This window comes from Myodes glareolus, chromosome 12 (assembly GCF_982192425.1).
Source record: "Myodes glareolus chromosome 12, mMyoGla1.1, whole genome shotgun sequence".
NCBI classification, from domain to species: Eukaryota; Metazoa; Chordata; class Mammalia; order Rodentia; family Cricetidae; genus Myodes; species Myodes glareolus.
The window spans coordinates 32,532,284-32,549,776 of record NC_142037.1 but is presented as its reverse complement, the minus strand read 5'-3'; the positions used below and the strand labels follow the sequence as shown (position 1 = coordinate 32,549,776).

Sequence of the window (17,493 nt, the reverse complement as noted above, 5' to 3'; positions counted from 1 at the left end):
CCACAACATAACAATACCACCAACAAAGTCAGCAAGGTTGAGGACACAGCAATACAACTCCCCAGGGTGACACGTGAAGAAAAGGAATGAAAAAAAGAACATTGTCCCGAGGAAAAAGAACAACAAGAAGCTGCAGGAAATGTGCACGATGGAGTGTCCCAGAAGGGTGGCGCTTGACAGTTACTCGAAGAGGAAAACATTGTCCAAATTGGATGAGAATTATAATCTTGATATTCAAGAAGCCAGTGAACAGCAAGCAGGATTTAAAAAAAAAATCACATCAAAGCATATCTAACTTGTTGAAAACAAGTTAGAAAAAGAAATTCTAAAAAAAAAATCCATTTCAACTAGATAAAGACACATGGTGTCTCAAAGGACAGAAATTAGAACCACAAATATTTCTCAGAAATAGTGCAAGCCAGAGGATGAAGCAACCTTTGATGTTCAGAATTTTTAAAACTTTTAATTGTATCTTTTTATTAAATTATTTGTTTATTTTGTTGGAAGAACCCCGTGTTTGCCTTAGCATATGTGTGGCAGCCAGAAAACGACTTGCAGGAATCGGTTCGCCAACGTGAAACTCTATATTTAAGGAAAATATCCTTCAACAATGAAGAGAAAAATCAAAGCATGCTCCATACAAACAGGCTGTGGTAATTCCTTGCCACAGTCTGTGAGAAGCTATTGAAAGAGTTTCCTGGCTGAGGGAATAGGAAAAAAGTAAGAATAAATATGAAGCACATTTGTTCTCATTGTTCAGTCTCTTTGAAAAAAGTTGAAGCCAGAAGACTCCCATTTCCCGCTAAGATAGAGTACGATATATTGGATTTACAGACACACGTATGGGTATGTCTTAGCTAGGGTTATTCTTGCTCTGAAGAGACACCATGACCTTGGCAACTCCCATAAAAAAATATTTAATTGGGGTGGCTTGCTTACAGTTTCAGAAGTTCAGTTTATTAACATCATGGTGGGGAGCATGGTGGCATGCAAGCAACATGGCACTGGCTACATATTGATCAGAAGGTAACATGAAGTGTCTGTCTCAATGGTTGTGACTTGAGCATATATGAACCCTCAAAGCCCACATCCATCGTGACACACTTCTTCCGACAAAGCCACACCTCCTAATAGTGCCACTTTCTTTGGAGGCCATTTTCTTTCAAACCACCACAGGGTGAGTATAAGAAAAATATTTTAAGTAACAGTTTGAAGATATTAAATAATAGGCAACAAGATTGGGCAATTAAGTCAAGTGCCATCCACAATTACTCTGGATTACTGACTGGAAGGTACTGTAACCTCAGTGCAGGGATGTTGGCACATGCCAGTAATCCCAGCTCTTGGGAGGCCGAGACAGGATAAGAAGAAAGTGCATGGAGGACAGAGATGATTTTCAAAGCACTTAAGGTATTTCTAAAAAATAAAACACTGAAACATTAAACATATTTCCACTAGTCAGATCCTGTCTTAAAAAAAAGCATCCATTAATTATATTGCAATTACTTAGAAATATCTTAAAACAAAAAGATACTGATACTACTCTGTTCCTCCATCAAACAAATTCTCGAATAAAAAAAGACTATAAAATATTTAATGGGCTAGAGTGATGGCTTAGTAGTCAAGAGGATTTCAAGCTTTTGCAAAGGACTCAAGTTCAGTTTCCAGCACCCACATTGAGTGACTCACAACCATCTGTAGCTCCAGCTCCAGGTTGTCTGATGCTCTCTTTTGGTCTCTGTGGGCACTGCACTCATGTGCGGATGCCTGCCACATAGACACATACATAAACAAAAACAAACAAGAACTTAAAAATGCAAACACATCACACACATATACAATGTACACATATATTTGCATACACACATACAATAGAGGCTGGGGCTGTAGCTCAGTGATACAGTGCTTGCCTAGCATGTATGTTGTCCTAGGATCAATCTCTAGTTTTGCAAAAAAAAAAAAAAAGTATGTAACATAATGAGCTGGCTTGTTGGCGTTAATGTCCTGCCCAGTTCCCACAGCTGTTTAGCCCCAAAGAAAATCACATAGAGATCTCCATAAGTTATAAAACTGATTGGCCCATTAGCTCCAGCTTCTTGTTAACTCTTATAGCTTATATTAATCCATTATTCTGATCTATGTTAGCCATATGGCTCAGTACCTTTTTCAGTGGGGCAGATCACATCCTGCTGCTTTGGTGATCTGGGCAGGAGTGGGAGGAATCAGCTTCCTCTTTCCCAGAATTCTCCTGTTCTCATTGTATCACTTCTACTTCCTGTCTGGTTTTCCCTCCTATACTTCCTGCCTGGCCAATCAGCATTTATCTAAAACATGATTGACAGAATGTAAACAATTCTCCCACACCAAAAGTAAGATATAAAAAAACTGGTACTTGGGCATACATTTTAATGCTTAAATACATTTGTGAAAGACAGATAACAAAGACCAGGGATGGGAGATAGCTCAGTGATGTGAAACCCTAGGTCTTTTATACCCAGCACTAGAAAAAAATAAAAAGATAAAGAAAAATCTCAGATTAAAGAAAAGACACGATAAAGCTAAGGATGGAAGTTAATGCAGTGAAGATGAAGATGGTAAGACAGAGCTGGTTCCCTACAAAGCATCAACAAAATAGCTAAACTTATGAACAAACACAGAGATAGATGATAGATAGATGGTAGATAGTGCTTCTGTTTATGTGTTGCTTTTATTGGTTAATGAATAAAGAAACTGGCTTGGTCTACAGCAAGGTAGAACTTGGTTAGGCAGGGAAAGCTAGGCTGAATGTTAGGAGAAAGAGGGTGAAATCAGAAAGAATCCCTGTAGCCCTGCCAGAGACAGACGTTGGATAGAGCTTTACCTGGTAAGCCACTGCGATATGGCATATACAGATTAATGAAGGTGGGTTAACTTAATATGTAAGAGTTAGCCAATAAGAAGCTAGAGCTAATGGACCAAACAGTAATTTAATTAATGCAGTTTCTGTGTGGTTATTTCGGGCTTGAGCTGCTGAGTGGCTGGAATGTCCAAGCAGCCTTCCTACAACAAATTGGTGCTAATGTGGTCAGCTAAAATCCACTTAAAACCTGAGAGAGTTTGGGAAGGAATTATAGGGAAAAGACAAAAAATAAACAAACAAAAACAACAACAACAAAAAACCCCAAAGAGTTAAGTACGGTTTAACATTGTGGCTCCTTTAAGAGAGACCATACTGATTCAGGGGTAGCAAAAAAAAACAAAAAAACAAAAAACAAAAACGCTGCACAGTTTTGAAACTGCAGCTTTCTGAGCTGTGTTGTCAGCACAAACTCTGGCTCTTTCAGGAGGCTGAGCATTTGAATGGGGTTTGTGGGCAGTGTGCTGCAAGAAAGATTGACAAATTTGTGTTTTTTTTTCATTTGAAAACCTGTATAAATTAAAAAGCAGAAAATCTGAATGATTAAAATTGATTTCCAGAGGAACTTAGACATCCGGAGTGGTTCAATAGCCATTGAAGAAACCCATTCTGTAGGCAGGCTTCCTCTCAGTGCCCAGGTCCCTTCCCTGGCAAGCACCTCCATGTCGCTCCCAGCTTCAAAGGACACTGGGGGCAGTTTGTACTGAATCCTGACTGAGCTACTAGTCCTTATGTAGTGGCACAATAGCTTATTGTCCATCTTTCTATCATCATTCCTCTATGTAAGTATCATTTCCTTATAGCTGGCTCTTAATTTGTGTATGTGGGTGAATGGGTGAGGATGGACACTTAAAAGAAACCTCACACTAGCTCAGAATTGAGTATAATAGAGGGTTATTTATTTAGGGGTAGACTTACAGGTTACAGTCCTCTGCACAAACGGAGATCAGGAACTGAATCATGCCGCCAGAAGAGAGGCCAGACATGCGCTTTACATCAGCATATATAGTATAAGAGGCCACACCCATGTGGGCGGGTAGCTTAAAGGCTACTGGTGGTAGGAATTCCTACAGCAAATGGGTGAGTGCCACAGCATGCTTGTGGACATCGGGGAGCAGCTTGCAGAAGTAAACTCTCTCCCTCTACCATGTAGGTCCTGGGGATTGAACTCATGTCATCTGGCTTGTTGGCAAGCCCGTTCCCTGCTGAACCATCTCACCAACCCCACCCTTACCTTTTATCCTCAACTATTTCTAAATCAGTCTTTTGTTTCTGATGCCAATGGCAAATACCAGGGGTACTCTATGTGTTGGGGTAGGTGATAGATATGGTCTCTGCCTCTCTTCCTATGAGAAAAATTATTTTGATATGTTATTATGGCATGTGCATGATGTGTGTAGGGGTACTCACGCCATGGTACATGTGTGGGATTCAGAGGACAACTCTGTGGAGTCAGTTCTCTCTTTCCATCATGGGTTCTAGGGATTGAGCTCAGCTTGTCAAGTTTGTGAGGTAATCACTTGATCCACTGAGACATCTCAGTGGCCCCTGCTTTTCCTCTGATTCTCCAATGCATAGCAATTCCCATCACTGTCCATGGCACTGGGTGCTTTTTCCATCTCAAGGTGCCCAGCCACGGTATACATAACCAACTCACTCCAGAGCAGCAATCAGTTTCCCTGCCCTGGTGAGGAGAAAACAGCTGTGCCAACTTTCCTCCTGGAACAGAAATGTCTAAATTGGACCAAAATACATCCAACAGAATACATTTTAATTTATTTTGAAATATTTATTTGTTTTTATTTTATATGTCTGGATATTTTTCTGCATGTGTGTGTATGCACCAGGTGTGTGCAGTGACCTCCAAGGCTAGAAGATGGCATCAGATCCCCTGGAGCTGGAGTTACAAATGGTTGTTTCACACGTGTACTGGGAGCCAAACCTGAGTCCTATGTAAGTATAGCCAGTTCTCTTGACTGCTGAACCATGTCTCCAACCCCTGGCATAGATTTTAGATTATACCGTCAGTAACTTTTAAGTATAAAGGACTTGTGGGCAGGCTGAAGTTCTATGATTCCTCAATCTGATTTCCATTGTCTTTTGCTTAATAATAGTATAAAATCGACTCTTGTGATAACTATTTGTTCAAGAAAGCTTTTATCTTGGTAATTAAGTTAGTTGGGAAAGACCTATGGAGACTTGGAGACCTGCACAGGGTGGACTGTGTGGAGGAGGGACAGGTTGGGCAGGATGAAATTGGGAAACATCTTCCTTTTCTATGGAGCCTTTCACAGTGGCCCCCTAGCACAGCTCACTGCACAGTTCTTAGTAACTGCCACCCTTCCCCGGTAAGTGCTTCCTTTTAAGGAGAGGTGTAGACAGAAGTTTCTGTCTTGCCTGGTCTCGCAGTCGTTCAGTCCCAACAAAACACACAGAGGCTTATATTAATTATAAACTAGTTAGCCTATTAGCTCAGGCTTATTATTAACTAACTCTTACAACTTAAATTAACCAATAATTCTTATCTATGTTTAGCTATGTCACTTGGTACCTTACTCAGTGAGGCATTCTTATCTTGCTTCCTCTGCATCTGAGGTGACTGCAGACTGAGCCTTTTCCCAGAATTCTCTGCCTGGTTGCCCCACTTATACTTCCTGCCTAGCTACTGGCCAACCAGCATTTTATTAAACCAATACGAGTGACAAATCTTTACAAGATTTGTAAAGTACAAATAGTACAAGAGCATTATCCCATAGCAGGGAGACAGGGTGTCTGGGAAAGCCTCAGCTGCTGCTGACAAAAGCTCTGACAACCAATGGGCAGTCTCAGCTGGTAACCAGAAAGCAAGATGGAAACCCTACACTTTTGCATATAGGGACATCAATTGGGGTTTGTGCTCCTAGAGTTTCACTGATATTTATGAGGATGTCCTTATGGGATGTCAAGGAACACATGGGCACAGAGAGGAGCAGTGTCATGGAGGTCTGGACCGGTACAATTTCCTGCTTTGATAAGTGAGATGTCTGATCTCTCTCTCTCTCTCTCTCTCTCTCTCTCTCTCTCTCTCTCTCTCTCTCTGTGTGTGTGTGTGTATGTGTGTGTGTTTGTATGTGTGTGTGCCCACATGTATGTGCCTGCTATGCCATACACATGGAGGTCAGAGAACAACTTTGCAGGAGTAGCTTTTTTTTTCCTTCTACCATGTGCATTCTGGGGATTGAACATTCTGGGGGTTATCAGGCTTGTTGGCAAATTCCTTTAGCCATCTCTCCAAGCCTTGGCTCTAGGTCTTAGACTACCAAAGACTCTGCTGGTGGATCCCACTTGAAAATACTTGCTTGTGTTGGATCCTCTTTCTTCACTCTGTCTCAGGCTCTGACCCTCCTTGGCAGTGACTTCTGACCCTCCTGTCTTGGACACAGATTACAGTCCTTATTCTTTATTCTTTTTGCTATTTTTTGCTTTGGATAACACCCATCCTGATTAGGTTTAAGTGGACAGTGGGTGGTGGGGCAGAGGGATGAACACACACCAGAAAGATATGGATGCCTTCTTGAGGGGAACCTAGGTGTACAGTGCCCGAAGGGATGCTACTGCCACATCCCAGTCTTTCTGGAGTAGAGGGGACACAGCAGCTTTTACTGAGGGGTTGAAGGCTGCAGAACCCTGGGAGCAAGACTAAGGTTCAGTTAAAGATATGGGTGACAGGCATTCAATCAAGACTGTAGCCAGATTTTTTTTTTAGGAACATCAGCTCACAAAACACAATACAGAGATTTATTATTACTTATGAAAGCTCAACCTATAGCTTAGGCTTGTTCCACTAGCTCTTATAACTTTAATTAACCCATTTATATTAATACTATAATAATACAATATTACATTTTATATTAATTGTGACTTTTCACCTCTCCTTCATCTTGCACCTCCTGTTTCCACTCTATGTCCTCTAGTGACTCCCCTCTTCTTCTGAGAGCTCTCTCTGTCCAGAAGTCCCGCCTCTACGTCTTGCCTAGCTATTGGCCATTTCGCTTTTTATTAAACCAATCACACTGACACACCATCACACAATGTAAAAGAATATTCCACAAGACTCTGCTGGTCTTGGCCATTTGTCCAGCAAACCATGGGATGTCCAGAAGCTCTGCTAAACATCATGGACATTTAATCAAACCAATGAGAACCTTGCATTTAGTTTGGAAGCAGCAGTCAGTAGGATGCACAAGCCCGAGCAGCTGATGCAGTTGTGGACATCAGATGACATTAGTGCCCTGAAACACGCAGGATGCTGATGGCCTGGTGTGCAGTTTGCACCAGGGACACCTACTGCAAAAGAAAGTGATCTTCAGCAATGGTTCAGGAATCTTGTGTTCCCCCCCCCCCCGCCACCGTGGAGATGGGATATGAGGTGAGAAGCCTTCCTGGGGGGCTTTTGCTCACACGATGGAAATGTGGAGCAGAGCATCCCTTGGGGCGCTCACCCCAGTGGACTGGTCACAGTGTGTCTAGCACAATATGAAATGCTCTCCCAGTGCACTCCAAAGAGGTGAAAGAAGTTCAAGGCTTCCAAAGGCAAGAGGCAATTCCTCCATCTAGATCTACACAGGAGAGCTGATGTAAGCCCTGAACTCAGAGTCCACCTCTGGCCCTCTCACCCTCGGCATAATCCAGGCTGGAGGACTGATCTGGGCTTTTATTTTTCTGAGCAAGTGAGTTGATGATCTGCATTTAGCAGGAAAATTCATGATAGGTGTACTCAGTGCTGTCTTGGCCTGGAAGTCACCACTAAGTAGTTACTGTAGTCCGCTGCTGACAGGTTTTCTCACCTAGAAAAGTCCAAGCCTTTGGCTCTAGTTTGTCTTTCTTTTTCTTAAATATTTATTGATTTATTTATTACTTTTATGTGTGTGTTAATACCGTATGTGTGTGGCACCCCCAGAGGTCAGAAGAGGGTGTTAGATCCCCTGGAGCTGGAGCTACAGGCACCAATGAGCCGCCAGATGTGGTGCTGGAAATTGAACTCGGGTCCCCTGGAAGATCAGCAACCACTGAACCATCTCTCCAGTGCCTTTAGTTTAGTTTTGTTTTTAGTAATGAAACTCCTTCAAGCAGTCACTCAGATTTATAGGAAACAGGAAACAACTCAGGATTTCACCAACTTTGAAACTTTATTTCATAACTTCACAGAGGTAACATTTAATTTTGCAGTCTGTTGATAATAATGGTGAGGCCGTGCCCAGGAACAGAAGCCACATGAAGTCAGGATATAATGGTCAACTGTGACGGTCACATCACTATGCTTGGGCAGTGTTGAGACGCATATTTCAGAAAGAGAAGTCGTCACAGATGAGGACTTAAAACTGCTTTTCTTACTTCAGAAGAGCAGGTTATCACTTCAAAATCAAGTCAACTCGCAGTCACCAACCAGTTCTGGAATATTAGCCCAGATGTGGAAGACAGCCCGTGTAAAAGAGCTAGAAATGCTTCCCGACGGTGGGAGCATCACGGCTGGAAGTCTGTTACATCTTTACTTGTTTCCACACCATTAGAACAGTCGGGAGAGCATGCATTGAGCTGACAACAACTATCACGGAAATGCCAAGGTCCTCAGTTTGTCGAGGGGTTTCTAAGTTCCAAACGTTGCTTGAAGTGCTTAAAAGGCATTGTGCCATTTGATCCTAATGTGCCATTTGATCCTAATGGCCGCCTGTTTTTCGATAAGGAAACTGATGTACAGAGAGACTAAGCAACTTGCTTACACTACACAAGGATCTACCACGAGGTTGTGCATGAACTGTGCCAGCGCTATGCCTGGCACGTAACTACGTGGTGTTTGTTTATGGTGTCCCAGTGCGCTCAACCTGGCACATACACACAAGACGTCACAGCTTTCAAGTCTACGTACGATCACAGAGAGCTTGAAGTATATACACCGATGCCCACAAATGGGTCAGTCTGGAAACAAGAGCAAACTTGGTGAACACTGATGTGCTGAGCCTTGGTCCTCAGCACACTTGAAACTCCCTGCCCTGTGTTTGAGATTTAAGGAGTTTGAAACACATTTGCTTAACATCAGTCTTCTACAGAAGTAAGGAAACACATTTGAGTGACACATAGCTAGTGGAGGGTGGGTTCCCAAGATCCGTTCTGGGCTTCTGTCCAGGTATCTCTTCTGAGCATTTTGGTGCTGAGATCATTTGACCCGTTGGGCCTCTGCTTCTTTCTCTTTCTAAAGAGTGACGCAGCACCCCCCCCAACACACACACCCGAATGCACACAACACCCTACACAGAGTAGACTGCTGCACACATGAAGTGGGATTTATGTGGAACACACTGCATGTTGTGGCCCCCAGTAGGTTGTGAGGTCACTTCCACCAGTTAAAGTCTTCATGGTTCAACAGACCAGAGTGATAGTCACAGGCACTCTGCGCATGTCCAGTTCTGTGCGTGTCTTGGGAAGTCCATCTTTTGCTCAAAGATTTCTCTCTATAGCTGTGTACTCCTTGGTAACAGACTGGGTCAGTCATCCATGGGTCAAGAGACTGACCCTGTGGCTGGTTCTGGGACCATCCACATGAAGTAGAAGAAGGTGTGTGTGGAGGGAGACACACTCAGGTGACATTAGAAACCTAAGGGCACGATGGTCCTAATTCATCTGGGGGAGGAAGGTCTGCCTCCCAGCTCCCCAGATCCCTAGTGTAAGGCCTGTGACCGCTCAGCTATAGAGGACAGCTGGGGGAAGCTTCCAGGGTCTCACAGAATTTGCTAATTTGAGACAGGAAATGTCCCAACAAGCCACTCCACCTCATCTTTCAAACCTGGTTTTTTTTTTTTAAATAAGGTCAATTCATTCTTCTATGGTATGAGTCAACATTGTCCTACTTGGTGTAGTTTAAGACAGTACATGTATTTGCATGTGTGTGTGTGTGTGTGTGTGTGTGTGTGTGATGGCTTGCAGGAGTTGCTTCTCTCCTTCCACCATGGGGGTTCTAGGGAATCAAACCTTCCTGAAGAGGGACCTAGAAGAGAAAGCCATGCCTTTTTTTTTTCCTTTTTGAGTTAGGTATAGGTTTAGCATGGAAAGAGCAAAAAAATTGTCCAAAGTACTAGAGAAAGCTTACTTAGGCTTGGGCCCCAGGCAAAATTACAAGTGGAAGTTACATTTTGTGGTGGCTCTGGAGTGACTGTACAGATCTCAGGGATTCTAGAAAGGAAAAGTACATGATCTCCTTAAAAAGATAATTATTCCTCCCATCTCTTTAACATGGAGTTGGATAAATCTGCCTTCCAATGGGCAGTCCATTAGTCAGGTGATGGGCATGCCCAACTGGATTAACTCTTATATTTTGGTTAGTTTGGAATGTCAGATCTCTCCCTAGGCAAAAGATAAGTAGATTCCACTCTTCTGATCAAAAGGCAATGGTTTTCTCTTAATGAGACTTGGAAAAGCCCTGATCAAGGCCACTATAAAATTCCCTCCTCTGAAGAGATAACCCTAAAATCATTTAGCAGATGGGCTAAAATTGGGGAATAGATATAAGCCATTTTTATCATGAAAATCTACTTCTAAAGCGATTTACAAAGTGATTAGTGTCTGGGTGAGGTCCCAGTCCCACCCTAAAGTGTAACCTCCATGAAACTGGCAAAGAGAAATCAGAGCTCCTTTGTGACATTCATGGATCAGAGAACCAGGGACACTCTTAGAATGTCCCTACACTGCCTAGCCAGTTTCGTTTCTTTCTTTTTTTTTTTGTAAAGATTTATTTTATGGGTGTGCACTGCACTTATGTATGTGTACTACATGTGTGCAGCACCCACAGAGATCAGGAGAAGGTGTTGGAGACCCTGAAACTGGAGTTCTGGATGGTTGTGGGCCACCACGTGGGTGCTGGGTTCTGAATTTCTCTATAAGAGTAGCAAGTGCACTTTACCTCCACGTCATTTCTCCCGCTCCTGCCTAACCAGTTTCTATTTCCTGTCCGCATCATCTGAAGAGGTTGGCAAGCGACCTTATCAACTGAGCTACCTGGCTGACCCTGGTGAGCTTAAAGGACACCGAAGTACAGAAGCTTTAGGTATTTTTAGGAACTTAGTCTTGCAGTTACTAACAGTCTACTTAAGAGTCCACCAAACCAATCTACTCAGAGTCCAGGTGATTTTTTTCCCTCAGAAAGAAGGATTGAGATAGGGCACTGATAGTGGTACACTCTTCTAATCCCAGAACTCAGCTTGGGAGACTTAATGCAGGAAGAGTACAAGCTGAAGGCCAGCCTAGGCTATAAAATGAGACCCTGTCAATATATGTCATATATATATATATATATATATATATATATATATATATATATATATACTTACTTCTAATGCTTGACTTCAACCCTGTATATTAGAGAAACCCACTGTAATAAGATTAGCCTTGTCACTGTGTCCACCAGGAGGTGAAGGGAGGGGGAGTGTCTCTCAGTTATTCCTTGCGTTGTCCCAGCGGCCATAGCCCTCTCTTTCCCCTGGCTCCTCCCTGCTCTCATGCTCAAAGTAGGCCTCTTCTTCTTCTTCCTCCCGTATCACCTTCATCAGCTCCAAAAAGGAGGGTAGTGGGCCCTGATCCTTCAGTTCCCGGAGCCGGCACCATAGAACATTGTTAAGGTTGGCTCCGGCCATGACCTGCTCCAGGCGTACCTGGTCAGCAATGTTCCGGGGAATAGCCCGTTTTTCCACAGCCCTCCGGAGCAGAGTTTCCAACCGGAGCACGTAGGCTGAGATTTTTTCCCCTTCTTGCTGATACGTCTTTAGGTATTTTACCTGCGCGGACCTACGGCTCTCCAGGCTCCCAAACACCTGCTTAAAGGCCTCCAGACACTCTTCCACACTAATGGAAGCATTGTCTGCCTGGACAATGTGCATGAGGTCCAGGGCGGGGCCACGAAGACTCTCCATCATCCACCTTTTCTTTTCGGCCTCAGGGATGGGCCACTCTTTCGCTATCTCAGTGGCCTGTTCCAACCAGACCTCGAAGGACTCCTCCTCTGGGGCAGGGTCTGTGCTCCCAGAGAACACTCGAAGCTTACAGTACTTCACGGGCATCAGGGGCCTTGGGGCGTGAACCACTGCCTGCCCCACCAAGTGGGCCAGTAACTCAGGGGATGTGCAGGCGGTGGTAGCCGGAGACACTCCCTCCTGCTTAAGGGCTCGGAACATCCCTGCAACCGTCTGCCCTTCTTTTTCTAGAAACAGGTTCAGTCTCTGGAGAAACTCAGTGTCCTGGTTAGGGGTCTTAAAGATCACTTTCCAGACGCCCCCCTTTCCCTGCACTTCACTGGGGACCACAGACATGTCCGTGTCCTCCGTGAGTTCCAGTAAGACGGCGTTGGTGTTGTCTTGCTTCTGGAATATCTTGCCTAGCAGGCGGTAGTTGCCCACACACTTCAGCGCCTCCTGCAGGACCGTCTGGATCTCAGGCTCACCACAGTCCACTGGTATGCCCGTCACCATCAATGCTTTCTGGTCATCTACACTCATGATCTTGCACCAACCCTCCAGCAGGTCCACTGCCATCGTCCCAGGCTCTGCTTTTACACTTAGGCCCGACCCGGCTCCCTCCCGGAGCAGCTCGAAGCCTTGTGGATCAACGCTTTGTCCTTTGACTCAGTCTCAAGACGCTGGCACTTCCCGTGTGTCTTCCTGTGTGTAGTGATGGGCACTACAGTTGCCAGCCCTGTGACTCTGCAGTGGGTTCACTGCTCTTTCTTTCTGAGAGCTGGGGGCAGCTGTGTGGCGCTGATTCTTGTCACTGTGAGGCACCTGGAACAATTGCTTTTCCCATCTCTTGCTTATTGTCACTTTGGCTCTCTCCAGTCAGTGGGGAGGTGGCTTCCACTCTAGCTCAAACCTCTGGGGAGTCACACAGCAAGATGGTGAGGACGCCTAGGGAAACAGGTTCATTTTTACTACACAGACCTCTACTTCCCAGGACACACCCACGTTCTAGTTTGGAATGGCACTAGGGGTGGACCAAAGACTATGACTCCCACTGTACCTGTGCCTGCCCACTGTGTTGAACTGTCTTTGCTTACTGCACTCTTTCCCTGTGGAGACCAGCTTGAGTCCTGTCTCTCCATCCTGAAGCCCCATCAGTGGGTGGGATTCAAGACCTTTACCAGTTGAAAGATAAGATTATTAGGAGACATAGTTAAATACCTGTTTATGTGTTCCAGAATGTTCCTCAAGAATCAAGGAGCCATGTATTCAGTTTCCAGCTCAGGAAGATGTCTCCCACTTCTATATAATAGTCTGTATGTGTCTTCACTTCAGCCAAATCAAGCTGTCCTGTTATACACAAAGATGAATAATGTGTTTTTAGGCCTAAAATCTAGTAATAAAGACTAATGCACATATTAAAAATATAATAGTTCAGTAAAGCATGAAAAAAGTGACAGACCTGCACAATTTAATGGAACATCCTAAATAAGATAGTAGCTATATTTTAATGAAGAAAAAGCCCACCTAGTTCTGGGGTTGCTCCTTAGTCCATGGAGTACTTGCCTAGCGTATAGGCAGGAAGCCTGAAGTTCAGTTCCCAACACCATGTAAACTGGGCTTGGTGGTATATGCCTGTAATCCCAGCACATGGGAGGTGGAGGCAGGAGGGTCAGGAATTTAAAACCATTCTTGATCACATATCAAGAGTTTGAGGCCAGCCTGGGCTACATGAGAACCATGTTTAAAAACAATTTCAACTGCACCGTGTTTGGTGGCACCCCCAGCATTTGTGGAGAAGAGGCAGGAGGATTGCAAGTTTGTAGTCAGTCTGGGATACATAGGGAAATCTTGGCTCAAAAGGAGAAGAAAAAGATATAAACAGAACTAAATGGAATCAGTCAAACATTTAAAAATGATTTTTAATGGGTATAACAGAAAAGTCGAATCTCAAAAAAATAAGTGTACTTTGGAGTTAGGAATCAGTTCTCTTTTGCTGTGTTTAGCACGGCTTTTAAGTGTTACACTGGTAAGTTACCAACCCAAGTCTTCCTGTGGTGCTTTCAATGAAAATGGACTCCACAGCTCATGTCTTCAAATGCTTGGTCCTTAGTTGGTGGGACTCTCTAGGAAGGATTTTGGAGGTATGTCACTGGGGGTGGGAGCTGAGATTTCAAAATCCCACACCAATCCCACTGTCAGTCTTTGCGCCTTGTGTTTGTAGATCAGAGCTCTCAGCTACTGCTCCAGCACCATGCCTGCATGCCTGCTGCTATGCTCCCAGCTACAATGGTCATGAGCTGGCTCTCTGAGTCTGTAAGCTCCCATTAAATGCTTTCTTCTATAAGTTGCCTTGGTCATAGTACTTTGCCACAGAGGCTGAAAAGTAACTAAGACACTTCCTTATTTAAATTTGACTGGGTCATTTAGAGAAAGGCAAAAAGCAAAAAACCCATACTGAGTGAAGTGTCCACGAAGCAACTTGCTCTGCAGGAAAAGGGGAGACCTACGAATGTAAAAGGGAGTGGTCCCTGTGACAGTATGGTCACTTACTCATGGGACTGAACGTCACAGAGTGCACTTATGCAAGCTAAGATATCCACAATGTCACCAGACCACATGCATTCTTTTTTAAATTAATTTTCTAAATCGATTTTATGTGCATTGGTGTTTTGTTTGCATGCATGTTTGCGTGAGGGTGTTGAATCCTGTGGAAACGGAGTTACAGACAGTTGGGAGATGCCATGTGGGTGCTGGGAAATGAACCCAGGACCTCTGGAAGAGCAACCAGTGCTCTTAACCACCGAGCCATCTCTCCAGCCCCAGACCATGCATTCTTATGGAGTCACTGTGGCATGCCAACTGTGGTGTTCGAATGTGGGGCTTGGCGGTGCCTCCCAGAGACCTTTGTAGAGTGTACATTAGGATGCCACAGCCGTCTCTCCCTTTAGCCTGGACGTTTCCCATCAGTCTGAGGGAGGCCCTATGCCGCAGATGCTGGGCATAACTATGGCAGGAGCTGCCTCAGAAGGAGTTTCAGTCGTTCTGGGAAGTACTAAAGGTTGTTCCAGTGCCAGAAGCAGGAGGACAAGATGCTGCCTTACCCTGTGCCTGGGAGCATGGGGACCTGGAACTCCAGACCAATCCAGGCCTGAGATCTTCTTGTAAAATAGGGAGTGAACTTCCTTCTCTTGGTGTATTTGGAGGAATCAGAAGTGTAAAGGGCACCGGAGGGTCTAAGAGTGACATTCAAGTCGGTAGAGCGCTTGCCACCATGTGTGAAACCTTGAGTTAGATAAGCCAGGCCGAGTGGCACGTGCCCATTACCCCAACACTTAAGAGCTGAAGGCAGGAGGATCAGAATTTCAAGAGCATCCTTGACTACATAGGGAGTTTGAGGTCAATCCGGGGTTACATACAGGACCTTGTCTCAAAAACAACAAAAACAGCCAAACAAAGGCACTGAATACCCAGGTCCACAGAAAAATTGTCATGCTCAAGTTGGCTAACTTTTGAGGCCTTTCACCTACAAGGGATGGCCTTAAAACAAAACAAACAAACTAAAAACCCTGAGTGTCGGGAGAGATTGCTCTGTGGTTAAAAACACAAGTTTTATTCCTAGCACCCATAGAGTGGCTCACAACCTTCTGCAACTTTAGTTCCAGGGAATCTGATACTTTCTTTAGCCTACAAGGGCTCAGGCATGCATGTGGTACATGTACATATATTCAGGCAACACACACACACACACACACACATATATATAATGAAAATTACTCCCCCCCCAAACTAAGACCCCCCAAGTGAAACACCCTTGTTGTACAAAGGGCCACGAAGGAAATGTTTAGATGTGGGAGAACACAAGCATTTTGTATTTTTCTCATACAAAGGGGGCCCACAGGAACCAGGCTCCGGGGATCAAAGACCCTGCTTGAATCCAACCTGACATATGACCTTAGGCATAGCCCCTCCTAAACCAGTGTCCTAACTTGGAAGGCCAGAAGGATCAAATACCTCATCTCACAGGGCTTTGGTGAAACATTGGAAATTTTAGTGGAAGCTTTTGTTAAAATGCCAAATGCATCGGGTGCTAATGTCCAAAGGGTCACATATGGTACTCTCAGTTCCTACATAAGTTTGGGGTGGTGTGTGTGTGTGTGTGTGTGTGTGTGTGTGTGTGTGTGTGTATGAACTGTGACTCTCCATCCATCAAGGTATCTCCGGCAACTGGGGGCGTTGGTATCCACATGCAATCCTTCCCTAAGCAAAAGCTGACAATGGAACTGATTTCTTGGTCACACCGCCCTGTGAGAATACACTGCAGCGAACTGTCTCTCATAGACCAAACCCTTTTTCCTTAGTGAGCATGCTCAGATTTCCCTCCAGGGTCCCTAAAGGATGGGCAACACTTCTGCTGGTTTCAACCACTCTGGAAAAACAGAGGGGGCTTAAATCCACCCGAAACAGGACTGCAGGTTGTGAAAAAGCGAGGAAGGACCCAAGATTAGAGTGCGGGCTCGAAAAGCCTCCAAGCTGGGGACCGTGGCTGGACCGCGTGCGCACACGCGCGCGCACACACACCTTCAAATCTTTACACACTTTGGCTGCGCATAATTCACAGCATGTAATCCTCCCCTAAGCCGTGATCGAGCTCTACCCCTAACGCAAAGCGCTGCCGCCCTAGAGAAACAGCATCTGACAGCCGCGGGGCTCTGGCGCAGTGTGCAACAGGGGCGGGGGAGCTAGGCGGGACGCCCTGAAAACACGATGTGTCTGGAGTGGGCTCAGTCTGCCCAGTTCCCAATAATTTTGGGTGGTGGTGGTGGTGGTAACCAGGTGTGTGTGGGGAGGGGGCGGTGAGTGTGGGTGTGTGTGGTGGGAGATACCAAATCCAGACCCTTTTGGGCCTTTCCTGGGCAGTGGCCAACCTGCAGGACTTGGGACTTTCAGATAATGTTGAGGGTCCTCAGTCTCTATGTTGAGACGCAGTGCTGCGATTCGCAACCTGCATTCTTCTCTAGACCACCAAGCATCACAGGCCTGCATCTTTCTCTGGGTCATTCCTCCCTTTCGCTACGCCCCTCTGCTTTCTTCCTCCCCGCCATGTTGTGAGCCCCACCTTCTAATCGCAGCAGCTGCAAGCAGCGAGAATATCCTCCTTTTTCCTCTGCTCCTTGAAGTGTTCCCCCCGACAACCCCCTCCCCATCCAGGTCGTGGGTAAACTGAAGCTTTGGTGTCGGGTACTTGGGTGTCAGGGACCAACCCTTGCTGTTTCCAGGATCACCCCTCCCCAGCGCCTGCAGACTTGACCCTAGGCTCCCCCAACTCTCAGCCCTCACCCGGGGACAGGGGAGCTCCAGAGCCACCTAAGCAATGCAGCGAGGCAGGTGGAAGAGAGGGACTCAGGGTTAGAGTATGCACCCTCCAGTCCTCGCCCAGCTGTAGCTGTCCAACACTCACCCTCGCGCCGAGAGCGGTCTGCTGGGCGGCCGCCGCGCATCCATTAGCGGGTGGAGTGACCGCTTCACTTCCGGAGCGCGGGCTTCGAATGCCCCCCACCCCCTAGTACCCTCCCTTCTTCGTCCCCTCCCCCTGCGTCCCCTCCTTCCCTCTTTCCT

The 17,493-nt window shown here is 45.4% G+C and overlaps 1 protein-coding gene across 2 annotated transcripts; it reads right to left on the bottom strand.

Moving 5' to 3' along the window:
- Positions 1-8,045: 8,045 nt before the first annotated feature.
- Positions 8,046-17,429, bottom strand: Pnma2 (PNMA family member 2). 2 transcript variants are annotated; one of them, XM_085698671.2, is made up of 4 exons: positions 17,336-17,416; positions 13,917-14,000; positions 13,096-13,224; positions 8,046-12,822 (listed from the first exon to the last, which is right to left on the bottom strand). In XM_085698671.2, the coding sequence occupies exon 4, from the start codon at positions 12,451-12,453 to the stop codon at positions 11,359-11,361; it is 1,095 nt and encodes a 364-aa protein (XP_085554797.1). In that variant the 5' UTR covers positions 12,454-12,822; positions 13,096-13,224; positions 13,917-14,000; positions 17,336-17,416; the 3' UTR covers positions 8,046-11,358. The 2 variants fall into 2 exon arrangements, with proteins under 2 accessions (XP_085554797.1, XP_048278080.1); XM_048422123.3 differs by lacking the exon at positions 13,917-14,000 and having other exon boundaries at positions 17,336-17,429.
- Positions 17,430-17,493: the final 64 nt, after the last annotated feature.

Bases quoted from the DNA above. Each gene is read 5' to 3' on its own strand.
- Pnma2 (XM_048422123.3), bottom strand. From the start codon at position 12,453: ATGGCAGTGGACCTGCTGGAGGGTTGGTGCAAGATCATGAGTGTAGAT.